Below are 21528 nucleotides of genomic sequence, written 5' to 3'. Positions count from 1 at the left end.
ATAGAGGATGCTGGGCAGCCAGCAAACAGAGCATTTCAGTAATCCAGCCTAGAAGTCATAAAAGCATGGCTAGTTTTTCTGCATCTGAGATGGATCGCATACTTCATAACTTAGAGATATTTTACACGAGTGTGTGTGTGTGTGTGTGTGTGTGTGTGTGTGTGTGTGTGTGTGTGTGTGTCTGTGTGTAAGAAGTTTTTGCTCAAATACATCCTATGAATCCTTTATATTGTGCCTTTACAAAGTTTACAAACATTTTCTTTAGGGGTGCATTTTATTTAGTTTAAACTATTTTTATTTTTATTTTTTTATTTAAATGTGAACGTAAAAAGATGTGGAAAATGGGATGGCAGTAACAGCAAGTGGGTCAGACACTATTTGTTGAATTTACAGTATGTTCTGGCCTTTTGGCTGAGGCTGTAGAACAGGGCTATTCAATTACAAATTCAGTTGGGCCAGATTGTCAAACCAAGAAGTTACCTAAATTTACGGCTTTGTAATGTCAAATTTTAAAATCAACACAAACAAATTTATTGAAAAACAAGGCTTATTCGTTGTTTCACTTTTAACTTGGGTAGGTTTGCAGAGCAAAAGGTGCATACAAAAAGAGCTGAATTAACAGAATCTGAGGTAGAATCTATTTTTCCACTTATAACAGAAAAAAAACTGACATAGGCTACATATCTGACCTATCTGATCAGCCTATTAAAAGATTAGCCCAGTACACTATTTGTTGTATTAGTATATGATATTGTAAAATAAAACAACATATTGTCTAACAGTAAAACCTTCTCTGTGGTTCCATATGGCTAAACAGACTCCACAATTTAGTTTTAAATCATAGTATATGGCACTACTGCTTTGTTGAAAAGATTCTTTTACCCGATAATGAATATTCTGTCATCTTTTACTCAGCCCTTACTATGAGTTTCTTCTGTTATACACAAAAGAAGGTATTTAAAAAAAAAATGCTGTAAACCTGTAACTATTGATTTCCATTGTATTTTTTTCCTACTATGGACATGGTTACAGATTTTCAGATTTCTTCAAAGAATCTCCTTTAGTGTTCAACAAAACAAAGAAACTCATAGATTTGGAATTACTTGAGTAAATAGTTTAGGGAGAACTATCTCTTTAACTGAGTAAGGAGTCGTTTAGGAAACTTACAGAAATGATGATCAGAGCTTCAATTTGATTCACAGGATTTTATTTGAATTACAAATAATATATAAAAGCAATTCATTACAAAACAATTCAAAGAACAATACATTACAAAACAATTATGAACACTTGATTATAAAACAATCAGACTCTCTTATGACAGAACACCAGATTTAATTATAAAGCAGAAAAAGTTGAGCAGATCTTTGATGAAACTTTAGAGGAGAAATCCAGATCATTTCAATTCATCTTCATTTCTATAGCTCTTTTATAATGTGCATTGTGTAAAAGCAGCTTAACATAGAAGTGAACTGAAACTGGGTCAGTCCAGTTTAGAGTAGGAGTTCAGTTCAGTTCAGTGTGGTTTAATTGTCAATGCTGAAAGTCCAAACACTGAAGAGCAAATCTATCGATGCGCAGCTCCACAAGTCCCAACCAAGCAAGCCAGAGGTGACAGCGGCGAGGAACAAAACTTCACCAATTGACAAAAGTGAAGGAAGAAAACCTCGAGAGAAACCAGGCTCAGTTGGGCACGACCATTTCTCCTATGGCCAAACGTCTTGTGCAGAGCAGTGGTGTTTAAATACCATTATTGTCATTAATTGCTCACCTCATGTCCTTAGTTCATATTCATGTTTAGTTTATATTGAGAACACAAATGAAAACATTTTAGATGAAATCTGAGAGCTCTCTGACCCTCAAGCCGCAAGTTCACTGTATGCATGTAACGCTGCTGACGTATAACCCAGAGGCCTGCGCGACTTCCTCTCATTTAAACAAAGCGTGGGCACATCTGAGGTAAACGTCAGCAGTGGACACACATACAGTGCAGGACAGAGCTCTCATCAACAGTCCACGACTGACACTGAAGAAAAGGAAGGTCTTAGGGGTTTGGAAAGACATGAGGGAGTAATTAATAACTTTAACGGTCTTGTAAAATGTCTGTAAATGCTGCTTTTCTCCTCCTCGCTTCTCTAGTGTTTTCTAAAATGAAGAAAAACAATCAGAAACAACACAAAGTGATTTAAGCAGTAACATGGAGGGCTGTCAAATAAGACTCGAGACTCTAAAAAGAGCAGAAGAGAAAACAACAGGAATAGCATGAAGCAAAGAAAGAATGAAGATGTAGCTTTGTGCTCGGTGTGTTCCTCTACCTCCTCTTGTCTAGCTGCTGCGCAGGATTTGGGCTCGTTGGATTGAACCACTGGTGCTCTTCAACCTGATGTAACTGTAGCCGCTTCTCTGGATGGCGGACCAAACACTGGGAAATCAGCTCCAGGCATGCTGAAAAGTGTCACAGAGAGTGTGAAATATGTCTCAAGATTCATGAACGTGTTTAAATCTTACAACATCAAATGTTACAAAACATCCACAATTAAATAACTGTAATATCTACAGTGCCTGTAAGCATTATATTTCATCCTGTTTTACTCGTGACTGACATATTTCATTCCGTCACCGAGGCTGAGATCGTTTTGAGGTGTCTGCTTACCTGAAGATAAGGTGAGGTCTGTCTTAAGTTTTCCAATGATTATCGAACGTGTGTTGGTAAAGGCCAATCGTCTGTGCAATATTTCATACAGGATGAGGCCTATTGTCCAGACGTATGCCGGGTTAGGAAAGAATGTGGGATCCCTCAAGATCTCAGGTGGTGTGTAAACTATGGCTCCTGTAAGAGAGACATTTTCAGAATTCAGTCATTTCATAAGACAATACTGTGACCAAAGAAACCAACACAAAATGCCAACTCGCCTCCATAATCACGGCTTTTGAAAGGTTCGCTGGTAATTGGTCGAGCACAACCAAAGTCGATCAGTTTGAGCTCTAATCGAGGTTGAATCACCAGGATGTTCCCCGCGTGGATATCACCATGGAAAACTCCACGCTCAGCGCAGAACTTGACGGCTTGGATCAACTGACGCATTAACCGCGAGCTTGGTTTTCATCAATGCCCGATGTACGTCTGACGTAACGAGCCAAGATCTGGGATGACTCTGCGTACTCCAGAATGAGATAGAAGTCCTTCTTATTCTCAACCCAGTGGTGTAATCCGATGATGCTGGGACAAGTTGGGTCATTCATCAACCTGAGCATCATTGCCACTTCCGCAAGCACAGGTTCGGAATGACCATCCTAGAAAAAACAACAGATTTTCAGATTTCTTTTTTGTTGAGAAAGACATTGATAGTAAGTAACCTATGTTATACCAGCACACTGTTTTCCTTTCTTCTTTTTTATTATGCTTTAAACAACAGATACATGACAATATAGTAAACAAAACAATGCCAGGGTGATAGAAAGTAAATAATAACAACAGTACAAACATAAATAAATTAAACAAACATAAAAGCAAGAGTATAAATAAATAACAATTCTTACAAATAAGCAGGACCTTTACATTTAATCAAAAATTTTGAAAATTGGACAGTTTTAATGGCCTTAGATTAGCACGATGCTGAATAGTGCGAAAGTAATTTTTCAGTTCCTTATAAAACACAGTAAAACAGGGTTTCATGTTGGAAAATTTACACTTAAGAATATGAAACTTAATGAACAAAATAAATAGGTTAATAACAAAAACTTTGTCATATCAAATGATCATAATTAAAATATCCAAAGAATATGTTTTTAAAATGCAGATTAAAATTAAAGAGTACCTTTTTTTTCTTTTATAAAAACAGACGCATCATACCAAAGCTTTTTAACATAACCTCAGTGCCAAAAGATGTGGGGTACAGTTTCCAAATGCAAAGAACAAAAAGAGCAACTTATATCAATATCCCTTTTAAATTTACTGAGGAAATGTTTAACCGGGTACAATTTATGAATACGTTTAAAATGTATTTCTTTTATCTTATTTGTAACTAAAAATTTGTGAGACAATGACTAAATACTTTCCCATTTAGGAATTCTTACAAAATTATTCCAAAACGTAATAGAGCTAGGTTTAAATACAACTTGCTTTAAAAAAGAGAGCGAATAAATTTGTTATTTTTAGGCTGTGAGAAACTAATTTTACCACACACTGCATCAACTAGACTGATTATGGGCTTATAAATGAAGTTACACCTCTAAAAAAAGGAAAGAATATTAGAATTAACTGCAGAGAAAACAAGAGAAAATTCTTTGGAGGTTACAGGAGAGTTAAAATGTACAAGAAACTTGTCATATCGTCTCCTTAGAATTATATGGTTCTATCTGTGTTCTGAATGATTTTGAGATATTGAGCTTCAAAGTTTTTGCATTCCATAGCAAACAGTATATGTGTAAAATTTGTTTTTTAAATAAAAAGTCTTAAAATGTAAAAAACTTGTATAAAAAAAACAACCCATAATGTAAATAAGTTGTCATTTAATAAGAATTTGGTAACTCAATTTTGACAAAAATGTCAGATAGAACCTTATAATTCTAAGGTGACGATATGTCTACAAGTTTAGTTGTTAACTAAAACAACACCCTTTTCAAATCACCTCTCCAAAATGATACTCTTGCATTTATACAAAATACATCTACTGTTCCAAATAACATAACGTTGTGGTGAAAAATTGTGCTTGTAGATCAGTTTCCACGCCAACAAGGCTTGAGCATGAAAAGCAGAGCTTCACTGGCAATTTCTCAATTTTATTAACGCATAATAATGTAAAGGAAAGACCTCCAAGTGGGTCAAAAATACAATTGGGAATAAAATTCCAGAGAGAAGGTTTATTCAAATTCATTTTAAGAGTATTATTTACAGAAGAAAAATCCAAAAAGTGAAGACCCCTATTTTTAAGGGAATTTAAAACAACAGACTTACGGTATGTATAGTGTACACGATTCTTCCATAAGAAATTAAATAAAGTATCAATGGACTTCACTGTTTTATTATCTAGATATATGGTTGAAGCAAAATAGGTTATTCTAGAAATTTCGTCTGCTTTTGAAAGAAGAACTCTGCCTCTTTATACCCGCACGCTCTGCATTGTTTGCGTGTTGCAGGCTACGTAATTACGTAGGATTGCATGTTTTTGGCTGGACCATAGACATATTAAATACTTTATATTTATATTAATATACTCACTCTCTCTCTCTTTATATATATATATATATATATATATATATATATATATATATATATATATATATAGAGAGAGAGAGAGAGAGAGAGAGAGAGAGAGAGAGAGAGAGAGAGAGAGAGAGAGAGAGAGAGAGAGAGAAATGTTTTTATAAATATATATAAATAATATATATTAATTTATTATCTATAGGCGGAACCACAGGCTGGGCCACTTAAAGGGTTAATTCTAGGTTGCATGTGGCCCACGGGCCGCCAATTGAATATCCCTATGTCATGTCACATATTAAACAGTTATTGTTTTAAGTTTAAAATTATTCATTTAAAGTTACATTTTCTGTATAAATTTAATACATTTTTATAAATTAATTTTTGTATATATATTTTGAAAATGTGTTTAAATATATACACATATACTTAAACATACACACAATACTAGGACAACTTACATTTATGCAATTGGAAAGTTGAATGTGGTTAGCAATGTCACCTCACAGCAAGAAGGTCACTGGTTCGAATGCTGGCTGGGCCATGAGGCGGTTTTGTGTGGAATTTGCATGTTTTCCACCCGTGTGCATGAGTTTCCAAAAGACATGCAGTAGGTGAATTGGCTAAACGTGAATTGGCCATAGTGTATGCGTGTGGGAGAGAATGTATGCGTGTTTTCCATTATAGTGCACTGCACACTATATAATGTTTCCAGTGCTGGGTTCTGGATGGACAGGCATGCGCTTCATACAACACATGCCTGAGTAAAAGGTGGTTCATTCCACTTTGGTGACCCCTGATACTATAAATCCGGGACTAACCAAAGGAGAGTGAGTGAGTATGCCAGTTATAAAATTTTGCTGTTTTGCTGTAAATTCTAGTATTTTATGTATTTATATATTATCAGAATGAGCTTTATTCGCCAAGTGTGCGCAAACATACAAGGATTTTTTTTTCAGGAGCTCAGGGTATATACAGTACATGCATATCAATACAAGAACACAGAATGACATTTAAATAAGTGGAAAATAAAAGATTAAAAATTATCTCTCTCAATATATATATATATATATATATATATATATATATATATATATATATATATATATATATATATAGAGAGAGAGAGAGAGAGAGAGAGAGAGAGAGAGAGAGAGGGAGAGGGAGAGGGAGAGGGACAGACAGACAGACAGATAGTTGGAATCAAAACCAACTGATTTTTTTTTTATTAAGCCTATAAACAGTGTATACAATTTATACATACATCAACAAATAGGCAGATCATCTTTAACAATGAAGAAAAAGAAAAAAAAAAGAAGAAACAGCTAAACACAGGGGGTATATAAAAAATACATATTGAAAAGGCAAAATTTACTCATTAAACATAGGGAAAGAACCGGAGACAGATGAAGTTTTAAGAGCCTTTTGGTTATGAGTCAATTGAATCTGAATTGAATTTAGCAAGCAGCAAAATTAAGTTCACCACATACAACTGTTTACTTTTAGGTTGTTCATATTCAGTAAAGCCCAAGACTTCATGTTTCCAATACAAAGTACATTTACTATCAATTTTACTTCGAGTAAAATTCAAGACATTTTTTCCAAAATATTTTTGTAAGTGGACAGTACCAAAAAGAAGAAAAACCAGTTCAAAACAGTCATCACAAAAGGAACAGTTGGAGGAGATATCACTTTTATATTTTTTCATTTAATGACGGTCCGGATAGAATTTATGAATTATTTTATAAGAAATCTCTTTTACTGTATTTGTTAGAAAATAACTATGAGGAAGCATCCATACCTTTTTCCAACAAATATTATCCACTGCATTATTCCAATAAGCAGTCACACCTGGTAGACTAATACTACTCTGCTGAAATAATAAACGGATTATCCTATTATTATTTTACAGGGAGAAGCAAAACATAACCTTCCAATATAAGAATCGACCAAATTAAGTGAAATTTGCGATAAAGTGACGGTACCTCTTAATAGAGAAACAAGACCAGATGGGATACATCCCATAACTACAGAAAATTCTTTTGGAGAAACAGGAAATTGAAAATGTTCTAAATTCTTTTTATGAAAATAGTAGACCTTTGAAGTTTATTAATTGGCCAATCAACAGTATATCTTTATCTAACCAACTTTTTAAAAATATAGATTTATTCTTATACATAACATTCCCGTTGTTCCAAATAAAAGACAGATGGGGTGAAAAGTTGTGCTTTATCAGTGTCTAAGCTAGGAGTACTTGTTTATGAAAATCATAATATAGCTGGTAGCTTTTCAATTTTAAAGTTACACATGAGAAGAAACTCATGGAATAAAATTCCACAAACATGTTGTTTTTTTTCCTAAACTGCTTAAGCCAATTAACCTTGAATGTGTAACTTAAAGTGCTAAAATCCAAAAAATTCAGAGAACCAACAGAATTATTAGCCCCCCTGTTTATTTTTTCCCCAATTTCTGTTTAACGGAAAGACGATTTTTTAAACACATTTCTAAATATAATAGTTTTAATAATTCATTCCTAATAATTGATTTATTTTATCTTCTCCATGATGACACTAAATAATATTAGTATATAATATTTCCAAGACACTACTATAAAGGCTTAACTAGGTTAATTAAGTTAACGGCAGGTTAAGGTCTTTTATCCTTTACCAGTCAGACTTTTATTTTGGCGACATGTTGGAACCAGGAAGTAGTAGCTAACAAATCTGACGTTTCATGGGTTGATTTTTTTCACTGTAATATTCCGAAGGTAAGTCTGTATCGAGATTATAAAACCATAACGATACGTTTGTTTCATAAACATCCAAATCGCAGCATTGTATCAACGCACAGGAATGAATGTTTTTAACATTACACGTTACATTAGCGAATCATGAAACGTCGTATTGACAGTTTCTGACAACAGCAGAGTATAAGGATAATAAATTAAGAGACAGCTGTGTTAAGTGCGTCGGTTAGGAGCTGATCAAGTTTAGACACATCTGTGAATAAAAAGTGTGTGTTTAAAGATCAGAGTGTGTTGATGCAGTGAGAGACCTGCAGCTCCTGCTGTTTGCTCAATTCAGTCAGTGTGTTTTCAGATGACACGAGCCAAACCTGAGGATGATGAGTACTGGAACAGCTCCAAATTCAAAGCCTTCACCTTCGATGATGAAGACGATGAGTTTTCACGGGTGAGTTCAGCGTCTTTCTGTGGAGCATTATCGTTTTTTTTTAACCACAGTATCATTACTGAACTGTATGGCCCTGTCACTCCTAAATGCTTATTATTTAATATTATAAAGACAACAAGAGCTTTTCAAAAGTAATTTGTTAGCTATTGAACTGCTCTAAACACTACCGGTGTTACGGTTTAACTGGTGACCGTGTTAACTGGTGTCCCTTTCCAGATGTAAGCTATTCACGTTTCCAGATTGGCAGATTCGTCACTTTTTCACAGCAACAAAACATGTCCATACCAAATAAAGATTCTCATTACTTGGTGTCAGTGTCATTGTGTGCATTATTGATTTTAATATCTGTGTAGCAGAACAGTATATAACCAAAGTAAATAAAAAAAAAAATAATTAGAATTGACATGTCTTTAACAGGATTCGAACCCGTGTAGTGAAAAGGTTTAGTACACGTATCAGTCAACTTATCTAACTGAGCTACTCAGAACTTCAAACGAAACGGTCTGTTTTAATATCTTTGTCAGTTAACATGCCTTGCTGTGGTTGTGGACCCGTGTTAACATGTTTCCATCGATGTTAACATGTTTACATGCTGTTTAGTTACATGTATTCGCGTTAACGTGTTTCTACAAACTCTCCCGCTGATAGAATAGCTCTCTGTGACTAAACGATGCTTCATCAGTTGCTCAAACCATGTTTTTTCTTAGTTCTAGACTCATGTCTACCTGTGCCTTTGGAGTCGTGTTAACTCGTGACCCATGCTCATACATGTAACGTAAATAAAGATTTTATCCAAAAAAATGATACAATGACGATATTATTATGCAACATATTATGTCTAATATATATAATATATATTTCATATATAATATTATGCAACAGAATATTAATTGAAAATCGCAACATTTCAATGTATGATCTTGGTCACATCTGTATCAAGGTACTTATGAACATGATTTGGCTACATGCGATAAAATTACTAAAAGCTGCTAAGCCTTACATTTCATCAGTGCTTGATAGCTCAATTAGATAGCACGTATGTTCCAATCATGCTTCTCTTTTGTTAGTAGGTTCGAATCCACATACGAGTTTTGTTTATGTAGCCTGATTTTTTTAATTCTCTTTAAAATAAAATGTGGGGGGGGGGACTGCGATTTATAACGTATGCTTATTTAGTGGAACATCGTAGTCATTTAGAGCTATTCTGAGAAAACACAGCTCGTTTAACTTTGTAGACACAGACTAACACGAGTCAATGTGACTATTATATTCTGATTGCATAATATTCTAATATTCTGTTGCATAATATTATATATGAAATATATTATATATATATTAGACATAATACCTTGCTTAATAATATCGTCATTGTATCATTTTTTGATAAAATCTTTATTTACGTTACATGTATGAGCATGGGTCACGAGTTAACACGACTCCAAAGGCACAGGTAGACATGAGTCTAGAGCTAAGAAAAAACATGGTTTGAGCAACTGATGAAGCATCGTTTAGTCACAGAGAGCTATTCTATCAGCGGGAGAGTTTGTAGAAACACGTTAACGCGAGTACATGTAACTAAACAGCATGTAAACATGTTAACATCGATGGAAACATGTTAACACGGGTCCACAACCACAGCAAGGCATGTTTTAATTGACAAAGATATTAAAACAGACCGTTTCGTTTGAAGTTCTGAGTAGCTCAGTTAGATAAGTTGACTGATACGTGTGCTAAACCTTTTCACTACACGGGTTCGAATCCTGTTAAAGACATGTCAATTCTAATTATTTTTTTTATTTACTTTGGTTATATACTGTTCTGCTACACAGATATTAAAATCAATAATGCACACAATGACACTGACACCAACTAATGAGAATCTTTATTTGGTATGGACATGTTTTGTTGCTGTGAAAAAGTGACGAATCTGCCAATCTGCAAACGTGAATAGCTTACATCTGGAAAGGGACACCAGTTAACACGGTCACCAGTTAAACCGTAACACCGGACGAGGTTGACAGGTCTGTATAACAAACCAGCCCAAAGGCCAATTAAAATAGCCCAAAACAAGCCTGATGACGAATACGAGACTGCCATAGCTAAAATATTCACTGTTCTGACTTATACACACTTTTTCCACCCTTAAAATCACTACTTGTAATCATAATTATGTTTCGTTTGCGTAAAGAAGCTCCCTCACGTAAGGTTCATGATTTACCACCTTAACAATAAATAAATAAATGTATAATTCTGCTGGAAAGTGGAAACTATTAGCAACAATTTTATGTAGACAATAATTATTTTGCAGATGGTGAAATAAATAAAAATAAAGATTTTTTCAAGTGGACAACATGACGAGGAAAATACTATATATATATATATATATATATATATATATATATATATATATATATATATATATATATATATATATATATATATATATATTTTATATTTATATTTGTATTTATATATATTTGTATTTATATATATATATATATATATATATATATATATATATATATATATATACACACACACACACACATACATACATACTTATTCATTCATTTTCTTTTTGGCTTAGTCTCTTTCACAGCGGAATGAACCGCCAACTTATCCAGCATATGTTTACTCAGCGGATGTCCTTCTAACTGCAACCCATCGCTGGGAAACACTCATACACTCATTCGCATGCATACACTACGGACAGTTTTAGCTTACCCAATTCACCTGTACCGCATGTCTTTGGACTGTGGGGGAATTCGGAGCACCCGGAGGAAACCCAATCGAACCGGCAAACATGCAAACTCCACACAGAAATCAGAAATGCCAATTGACCCAGCGACCTTCGTGCTGTGAGGCGACAGCACTACCTACTGCACACCGCGTCGCCATATACATACAGTGCTCCGCATACATAAGTACATCCTTCACAGATCTCTCTTTTAAATTCAAATTTTGAATAGGAAGCTTTACAATATTATATATCTAATGTGCATATACATTAGATTAGTCAGTACTGAAGCCAAATCTGGAGCTTATCTAACAAAATAACTGAACGTTCCAAAAACTAGTACACCCAAATTTATATGTTAAAGAAAAATATTAAATACAAATTTAAAAACGAGGAAAAATCAAGAGAAGCAAGAAAAATAGAAATATTTAGTTAATTTTGTAGGTTGTCATTTTTTATTTTGTAATATTCTGCTTGAATTAAATTGTATTATCTTTCAATTTCTTAATATGTTTGGTGACAAATGATATTTTAATAAAAATAAAAATGCACCAAAATACTCTGCCTATGATCACTGAGAAATTGATCAAAATATTCATTTTCAAAATGGGGTGAACTCAATTATGCTGAGCACTGCGATATATACATATACATATGATGGCTTAAAACTCAATACTAGAACATTGCAGAGACTCAACCTGTTAAGTTAAACGAAGCTGTTTTATTTCCAACATACACTCGTTCATTGCTTGTTTCATTAATATAAAACTACGGGCCATGACTTGATTGATTGTTACACAGTGAGTTTGTATCTATTTCTCCTGTACAAACTCACAAAGCATTAATTAATGAAATGCAGCTTATTTGTGCATTAATGGCTGTCAAGTTAAAATAAATGTTTATTATTCAAAGCAGAGTAAGTCACTTTTCAGTTTTAAAAGATCTGTTTCTCCAGCAAATGCAGTTCTGTAATGGCGCACAATCGCATATCTTCCACAAGATGGTGCCATTTATTGTGACTATTGTGTAAAATATTGACTTTTAAATATTTATAAAATCCAGAGAATCTATTAATAATCTCTGGATTAGAATTTTCTGTGACTGTTTTTATTATGTAACAGATACAATTTCAAAGTTCAGTATCACTTTTAAAAACTGCTAGAAATAGTTAAATAAAAATCATTCATTTATTTTCCTTCAGCTTAGTCCCTTCATTCATCAGAGGTCACCACAGTGGAATGAACTGCCAACTTATCCATCATATGTTTTACACAGCTGATGCCCTTCCAGCTGCGACCCATCACTGGGAAACATTCAAACCCACTCATTCACATACATACACTACGATCAATTTAGCTTACCAAATTCGCCTATAGCGCATGTATTTGGACTGTGGGGGAAACCAGAGCATGCAAAGGAAACCCACTCTAACATGGGGAGAACATGCAAACTCCACACAATGCCAACTTACCCAGCTGGGACTCTAATCAGTGAGCTTCTTGCTGTGAGGTGACATTGCTAACCACAAAGCCACCAATTCACCTGTAGTGAATCAAGTAAGAATTAAATAAACATAATGCAAGTGTGTATCAAATCAAAATGCACTGTGTGTATTTTGCTAGTGCACATAGTTAGTTTTAAGGTGCACAATTAATCTGTGCATGTAATCAACTGAAACAAAATAATTGTTTTGGCGATTCTTAATTTAAATCTTTGCTCTGGAGTGGCAGTTCTTCTCTGATGACATCAGTTTGATGGATTGGGTATAGGTACACAAAATATGGAGAAACAAAAGCTCAATATTAATCCTACTTAATATTCAGTTTCAGTTGGAAATATCTCAGCAAACTGAAATAAAAGCCTGCTGCAACTTTTACAGAGACTTCCAATGCAACATTGTTGAAGAAAACCTTCCTTGAAAAATACAATATAGGCCTGTTTTGAACATACTGCATAACATAAGTTTAAATAAAATAATCTTTTACAAATTATTTTATTTTATTACTTATGTTTAAAAAGTTGTACATTTAACATACTTTTTGTTTTTGTTTTTTAGGCTCATCTTAGGTCAGACAGAAAATAACACCGTAAATACAATAATATAATAAAATTTAATAAGAAATAAAATTGATGCACATAAATAAACATAACGTGTCATATAAATCAGGCACTGTTACATTTCACCAAACAAGGACAAAAGAATTATACACTAAATAAGAATATAAATAATAAGGTCAAATATCACACATACACAAACATACATGCATAAGGTGATATATATAGATGCATAAATAGATAACATGATAATACATGAAAATAATAATAACAATAAAACATATGGCGGCACGGTAGCTCAGTGGTTAGTCCTGTTGCCTCAAAGCAAGAAGTTGGCTGGTTGGAGTACCGCCTGGGTCAGTTGGCGTTTCTGTGTGGAGTTTGCACGTTCTCCCCATGTCAACGTAGGTTTACACCGGGTGCTCCGATTTCCCCCACAGTCTAAAGACATGCACTAATAGCGAATTGGGTAAGCTAAATCGTCCGTAGTGTATGAGCGTGAGCGTTTATGGGTGTTTCCCAGTACTGGATTGCAGCTGAAAGGGCATCCGCTGCGTAAAACATATGCTGGAATAGTTGGCAGTTCTTTCCGCTGTGGTCATCCTCTGAAATAGAGACTAAGCTGAAGAAAATTGAATGAATAAAGCACATTAAACATGCGTTTACACAATACTTATAATTACTTTTCCTCTGATGTTATTTGCAAATGCTTTATAGCACTGGCGTTTGGCCCTCTCAGAGATTCACATATTTTGTTATGTGTTTATCTAACAGCTGAAAGAGTCCAAACGGGCAGTGAACAGCATCCTGGTGGATGATGATGATGATGAAGACGATGTTGAGAAAGTGAGCTGGAGCGGGGAACCTGTGGGAAGTACGCAGTCCTTTGTCTGGTCTTGCTGTCTTCAATGTCTCTGCTTCATCGACAGGAGGATCATCCCTTTCTGCTTGCTTGTGTGTTTGTTTTCTAGGCATCTCTTGGTCAGTGAGGGAAACTGCCTCCAGTATCCGCTCTGGGAGTGAGCAGAACTTTCCCAAAATCGATACCGCCCCTTCACTGTCCAAACAGGGCTCTGGATACTCCCTGAGCTCGCTGTTTAAAGGTACTGTATCCTGCTTGAATCTTTAAGTTCAATCATTATGGATTTAACAATCTGAGCCTGTTTATATTCCCTCAGCCAAGAGCAAACCTACTGCTTTCCAGTCCTTCTCCGAATGTAAGTTATATAGGAGGATTTATGGTTTATTTTTAATGTGTGTGAGTTCTATTGAAGTGTGTGCTGTTTACTGTTTTTTTAGCTTTTAGTGAAACATCTGCTAGAACATACGCACCTGAGCTGAGGAAGCCCAAGTCTGATGGAAAGGTAATTTATATGCTGATGTTTGGGGTTAGTTTGGCGATTTGAGTCAGCATGATTTTCAGATGTTTTTAAAATAAATGTTTTGGATCAAACCACAGTACACATTAATCAGAAATATTATTATAGTTTAAACTATTTACTGTATAAAATAAATGTTTATAGTTTAAACATTTTCTTAAAAGTATGTGTTTTTGTATGTATTTTTAAAAGCTGAATTTCCAGCAATACTCCAGTATTCAGTTTTAATCATTGTTTTTTTAACATTATAACATTTTTTTGTATTATTTAGATTTTATTGTCACTTTCAGTCAAAAAGTATTCTGATCAACAACAAAAAAATGTCTTTCAAGCATCATTTAAAACATTTTATATTTTCTGAGCGAAAAATAATAAAGGCTATCATACATTTTTGCAACGATTTACATCAAACATTCAGTGTAATAATAGTTTATATTCCAAAAAACTAGCGTTCCTAACATTGTTAGAATTAGAATCATTTGATGGCACATTAAAATACTCTATTTAAGGATCACAGTGCTGAAAATATGAATGAATTGTCATTTTACACCTTGTCACTATTCTTTCAACCACAACATTTTATTATTTTTTATTAGTTTAATATGATCATGTGAGTTTTTTTGTTATAAATTTAAACAAATAGGTTAGAGTCAGTATTTAAAATATTTATTTCAGTAATTTTAACATAAATATAATTTATAATGATTGTCAACAGAACTTAATATCACTCATATTTTGACATTTTATTTTCACAGAACCTGAAAATTGACACATTACTTGCATTTCACATGGTTGCTATACATCCAAGTTAATTTAAGTAAATTTTATGTGGACACTGTAATGGGACATCTCATCCTCGAATCAGAACAATAGCAAAATCCCGATTCGTGCATGCTTGGCTAAACAAAGTTTCTGACATTCATATTTCTTATTTTACTCAGGATTTTGTGAGTGACCTGAGTCCAGAGGAAACCATTAGGAGAATGCAGAAAGGACGGGTAGGGGGCAGCAAAGAGCTGCAAATCATATATTTTCCCCTGCAAAGTCCATTTAAATGTGCAACGTCTGTTATACAGTATATTTCCATTCATTCATTTCCATTTTGATTCTCAATTAAATATAGGCACAGAACAGTTAACAGCTGAAGTCAGAATTATGAGCCTCCTTTTAAATATTTATTTTCTTTTTTAAATGTTTCCTTAATGATGTTTAACAGAGCAGCGACATTTTCACAGTATGTCTGATAATATTTTTCTTCTGGAGAAAGTCCTATTTGTTTTATTTCAGCTAGAATAAAATCAGTTTAAATAAAAAAAAAAAAAAGCATTTTAAGGTCAAAATTATTAGCCCCAATTTGTTTTGATAGTCTGCAGTACAAACCATCGTTATACAATAACTTGCCTAATTACCCTATCCTGCCTAGTTAACCTAATGAACCTAGTTAAGCTTTAAAATGTCCTTTTAGGCTGTATGGAAGTGTCTTGAAAAACATCTAGTCAAAAATGATTTACTGTCATCATGGCACAGATAAAATAAATCAGTTATTAGAAATGAGTTATTAAAACTTTTATGATTAGAAAATCTTCTCCGTTTAACAGAAATTGGGGGAAAAATAAACAGAGGGGCTAATAATTCTGACTTAAACTGTATATGACCACAGAAAATCAGGGTGTGTTCACACTTGTAGCTCTTTCCTTTTGGTTTTTTTTTTAACAAAAATGAAATATAGTATGTTTAGTCCTGTTAAAAACAGTATATGTATACCTATATCGTCTGTGCTGGACTCAACATGCTCAATTATATATGATGGATATATGATAGAAGAATTCATGTAGATATGATAATTCTGTCAGACGGGTGTGAACAGTGTCAAAAACCCACCATGAATTTCTCAAACACATAAACAAAAATCTGCTGCATGTACTTTAGAAAAAAAATAGAAAACATTTTCTGGAGGATTCTGTCTTTCTATGGTCATATTGTGTGATATTGTGTCTTGTTTTTGGTTTGTTTAGGCATATTTGGTCCGTCTTGCATTCATATTTCAGTTGAGCTGCACCAGAGTTTGTTTGCAACTGGCCAGAGATCCACATTCTTGGCATCCTCTGTCATTGTACAGATACTGTGCTCCACAGTTTTGGTATCCTCTGTCATAACCACCATTTGTTTGGTGTGTGTGGACTACGGTTTAATGGCAGTGTTTACACTTACTGTATTCAAATGAAGTACACTAAAATAGCAATCACACCAGAGTTTATTTTAATCAAACAACTGTGAACACACCCTTAGTACTTTAGGAACTTGGAAGTCACCATGCTTTTTATATTGCTTTTAGAAAGCATGCACTTTTTCTCAACACAATACATTTGAACAATACCTGGCAATAAAAAAAATGCTTGTTTTTCAGGCTTTTTCTATGGAAAAGTTCCGCTCTCTGCAGGACAAGCTTCTGCTGCTGGATGAAGCCGTTTCTGTTTATGATGGCAATGTCATCACTGCTGTGAGCTGCACATCACACTCAATAACCCTATATGGAAAGACTGCTGTGGCTTTACAATGACTCATATTAGTAGGAACAGTGTTTTATTTATGTTGCTTAATCACTGATTATGTACATTTTCCTCCTGCAGGTCTTGATATATTTAAAAAAGTCATTAAGTAAAGGTAAGATGTTTTGCGATCATTAGTTGGCTTAGTGTGGATTAAATTTAAATAAATCTTTTTAATAGTTTTTGATAGTAAATACTATTATTAAATATAGTATATAATATGGGCGTCATGGTGGCACAGTGGGTATAATGAGGGCCTCACAGCAAGAAAGTCGCTGGTTTGAGCCTCGGCTGTCTCAGTTGGCATTTCTGTTTGGAGTTTGCATGTTCTCACCGTGTTTGCGTGGGTTTCCTTAAGGTGCTCCGGTTTCCCAACAAGTCCAGAGACATATGGTATAGGTGAATTGAGTAAGCTAAATTTGCCGTAGTGTATGTGTGTGAATGAGTGTGTATAGGTGTTTTTCCAGGGATTGGTTGCAGCTGGAAGGGCATCAGCTGCGTAAAACATATGCAGGATTAGTTGGCGGTTCATTCCGCTGTGGCGACCCCAGATTAATAAAGGGAAAAGAAAGTGAATGAATGAAAACTACGATGTTTGTATTTAATATTATTTTTATATTATTTTCATCATTGTTGCAGAAATCCTCTTTCGAGAGTTAATGCCGAGAGAAGTGGCTTTACGTCATTACATCCACTATTTGAAAGAGATGGGAGAGCAAAAGCTGTTGGTGGAGTTACTGAAGTGAGTTCACTGTTTATATCTATATATAACTTCCCCTCTTCACTTATGATCATTTAATACGTCTCTCCATACGGTATATTTGCATTGGCTGTTTGATTTGAACAGTTCTATTTTTGCGTGCAGTTTATTTGACTAACTGCCTTTGTCGCTTTGGTCACATGATTGTCTTTTAGGGCTCTTGGCAGGACAGAAGATATGGCGGTAGGTACCAACTGCACAATCATAAAACGCACCTGTCATTATACTCATAGCTCATACACGGATGACTCGGTGATCAAAATATCTGTCTGTGTCGGGGAGAGCCCAGTCTTAACCAATAGAAATACGAAAACTTCCTCTTTTATGTTTGCACATCTGTTGCTCTGCCATTTTTCCCATGTGAATTTTTCTTCTAGATAATTTTATTTAATGTGTATATGTATAAAACTTATTAAAAATAACTATGTAAGAGAATGGTGTCAGACTAGCGCTGATAATATAATCATAATAATAGCTTAAATATGTCTCTGTCTTACAATAAAACTTAAAAAGCATCATTTGACTAGAAATCACAATATGCTGTTAATTTACTTGCCTTCAGTCAATCCAAGATGTACTGTAGGCAACTATTTATTTATTTATATATTTATTAATTTGTTTATTTATTTCTTTATTTTTATGGTCACTTTAACATTGAGTCCTCTCATACACCCAGCACAATAAGATGCGAGACATGTATGGCGTTATTTGTTGAAATTTTTGCGTCACATTGTTTAAATACCAAATCCATTTGCGTCACTTTGTGGATTCATGGTCTAGAATGGTGGTGTGTTAAGACACATTGTTGGCACATTGCTATTTTTGAGGAACTGAAATAGACAGTGTCATTGACCAACTAAAAGCCGGTCTCAAGTCCAACGAAGAGCGTGTTAGTTATGCGCCTTTGCTCGTCCAAACACTTACACATTGCTTAATACACACAGAATGTACAGCAATGCACAAATATCCATACGAATTAAAAAAATAGAGGATTAAAAATATATATTTTCTACGTAAACATAAAAACCACTACCTCCATGCCTTCTTCATCTCGGGGGGGCTTTTTTCAGTTTATTCATGACAATTAGCATTTGTATAATGGTATTATTATTAGCACTATTATTTATTATACAAATTTCTATATTTGTTTTAATAAAAACAAGTTTAGATTTGTCTGCCTGTTGGTTTGGAAGACGTATGCGTCACTATATGGGGCATAAGAATAGGACGTGTGTTTGGATATGACTCAGTTTATTGACCACACTTAGTATTATTTATTGTTCATTTATTCATTTCCTGGAAATTAGAACTGAATTTAGAAATAGTTTTGAAGCAAATCTTTGCGCTTAACAAGCAAAATTAAATATGAAGGCTAATGAATGTCTTCAGAGGAGCACAACACCGTTTGCTTATCCACGATAGTAGAGTAAAGTAAAGAGAAAGTAAAGATGCCGAATGCAGGAGGCTCAATCTTTATCCTTGCGCTTTTTCTCGCTAGTGAAGCGTTCAATTTTTCCTCTCACAATGTCTTCCATGTAAATTGCAAATGCCCCATGGCGTGACCCAACTGACTCTTAAAAGGAATATGCTCAAATATGCTCAAAACACACCTATAACTCATTAGGAGAATAAGCACAACCCTGTTAGACTATGCGCCGGCGCGCAGACCATATTTTTTTGTCTTTAAAAAAGCTCAAGCGTATTCGGACACGCCCTTAAAGTCCCCATGAACCGGAAGCTGCGACTGTTATGTTTTTACTTATGTGACACAGTTCCTAGAAAAACAGAATATTAAATGAAAAAACTGGGTGTGGCTTGTTTTTTTTTCTACTGCGAGCTGATTGGATGTAGTAAAGTAGGAATTTCATTCAGAAAGATTGGGAAAAGGGTTTTAGAAGAGTTATTACAACCTAACAGACTCCTGCTCACCATTTCTTTTTTTGTCAAAACTGACAGTGGAAGCAGCGTGGTTTAATATGTTAGCCACGCCCAGTTTCTAAGATATATGTAATCTGATTATTTAACTAAAATAACAGGAAGTGCATTTTCAGATTTCAATTAAATATTAAAATAGCAAACATGTTTTTTCTTAATGGAGTGCACAGATGAATTGAAAACTAGCAATGTTAGCTAACAAAATCATATGGTTAGTTTTGATCTCTTGGGGACTTCAATGCTTTTGTGCCATGTGTTTCGACTTTAGACCTAGATCTTTAAATTAGAGCCCTACAAGTGTATTTGTCCACCTAAGTGTTATTTTGCACATCAGAAAAGTGAAGGCTGTTTTTAAAAAAATCAAATGTGGGCATTTCTTAAAGTGCAACGCTCAGCACTAAGCATAAAACATGACATGAGGCTTACATTGACAACAACAGAAAATAATGATTTTGCATTGTGCAAAAACACTTTGCTGGACTCCACCAAAAAGAAAGTTTTAGCTGAAAGTGTGGTCGTTAAAATCACTTCAAACCAACAACTTGAATGCTCCGAGGATGTGTAAATGAAATTTATTTCATGTGTGCATGCATGTAAATCATCATTGTCATCAAGGGTTAATAAAAGTTTAGATTCTTTTATTTATTTAAGCTTTATAGAAGTGAAAAGAGGAAGAAATGTATTTTGTCACATTTCTGCCTGTCTCATTGACATCATTAAAATAAATAAAGTTAAGAGAGGAAGTTAAACATTATTTTTATTTTCGTTTTTTCTCAGTTATTTGAGTGTTGTTCCTGTTTAATAGCACATGTATTCAACTTTCTTCTGTTGTCCTTACACAGTTAATGCAATACAAAGAGCACTTGAATATTAAGGATGAAGGCAGAAGAAGAGACTTTCTCAAAAGTTGCCTCAGGTACAGAAATCTTTCAGCAAAGTTAAGAAGCATCTTCTGCTCATTTTGTCTTTTTAATGATTCATTTGAAATTACTGTTTGTTCTTAGCCTTCCCTTTTCTCAAGACGATTCCACTCATGTTCAAGATCACTATACCCTCCTTGAAAGGCAAATAATCATTGAGGTGAGTCCATTCACTCATTTATGTCACTATCAAAAGTCAGTTGTCAGAAGTCACCACTGCAGAAATACAAAGACAGTCTGGATAAATTACTTTGAATGGGAGGAAGTGCAATATGGCACTATTCCTGCCTTCTAAGTACAAGAGCCAGTTGTTAATTTGTCATGCCATGTCCTGAGATGGTTCAAACTAGAAATATTGTAATACTATTTGTGCACAAGATACAACATTTGTGGGACAGTTCATATAAGATTTTGATGTCGAGTTAAAATATATAATTGAATTAGCAGTTGTTGCAAATTTGATTGCGGAGTGAGATCACACTTACTATAGTTCACACTTTATAATAATAGTGTTATTAGTCATTAACACTCAGGGCCGGAGTGGGACTCCTTTTCAGCCCTGGAGTTTCAAGCCTCACGCCGGCCCACCTCGTTTCACGACTGACTATTTTAAAATAAGGTCATTTCTAATTCAGTTTCTAATTACACTTTCACGTCTTTTTTTTTTTTGAGAAAACAGCTGCTTTAGAACTTCAAATGTTCAACAACCCTAACAGTATTATATGTCTTAACAATAAAAATGAAAAAAATAAATTACTCAGACGAGAATCAAACCCTGGTCAGCGGCGTCGTAACCTAA

At 34.3% G+C, this 21528-nt stretch overlaps 2 protein-coding genes across 2 annotated transcripts in view; one reads left to right on the top strand and one right to left on the bottom strand.

Annotated features, from left to right (window-relative positions):
- Positions 1-314: 314 nt before the first annotated feature.
- On the bottom strand, positions 315-8630 carry LOC566974 (serine/threonine-protein kinase pim-3). Its single transcript, XM_068215630.2, has 5 exons — positions 8258-8630; positions 2914-3294; positions 2654-2830; positions 2316-2445; positions 315-2145 (listed from the first exon to the last, which is right to left on the bottom strand). Exons 2-5 carry the CDS (start codon positions 3083-3085, stop codon positions 2136-2138), a joined length of 489 nt encoding a protein of 162 aa, XP_068071731.1. The 5' UTR covers positions 3086-3294; positions 8258-8630; the 3' UTR covers positions 315-2135.
- vipas39 (VPS33B interacting protein, apical-basolateral polarity regulator, spe-39 homolog) overlaps positions 7941-21528 on the top strand; it is a 28485-nt gene continuing 14897 nt past the window's right edge. Inside the window, 13 exon segments of the mRNA NM_001001836.1 lie at positions 7941-7970; positions 8302-8394; positions 13961-14060; positions 14158-14289; positions 14365-14403; positions 14486-14550; positions 15507-15563; positions 16973-17065; positions 17196-17229; positions 17754-17856; positions 18030-18057; positions 20652-20725; positions 20814-20889. Coding sequence (NP_001001836.1) covers positions 8302-8394; positions 13961-14060; positions 14158-14289; positions 14365-14403; positions 14486-14550; positions 15507-15563; positions 16973-17065; positions 17196-17229; positions 17754-17856; positions 18030-18057; positions 20652-20725; positions 20814-20889 — 894 coding nt within the window. The 5' untranslated portion in view covers positions 7941-7970.

Source organism: Danio rerio, chromosome 20 (assembly GCF_049306965.1).
Source record: "Danio rerio strain Tuebingen ecotype United States chromosome 20, GRCz12tu, whole genome shotgun sequence".
Lineage (NCBI taxonomy): Eukaryota > Metazoa > Chordata > Actinopteri > Cypriniformes > Danionidae > Danio > Danio rerio.
This window is presented reverse-complemented; position numbering and strand designations above follow the sequence as displayed.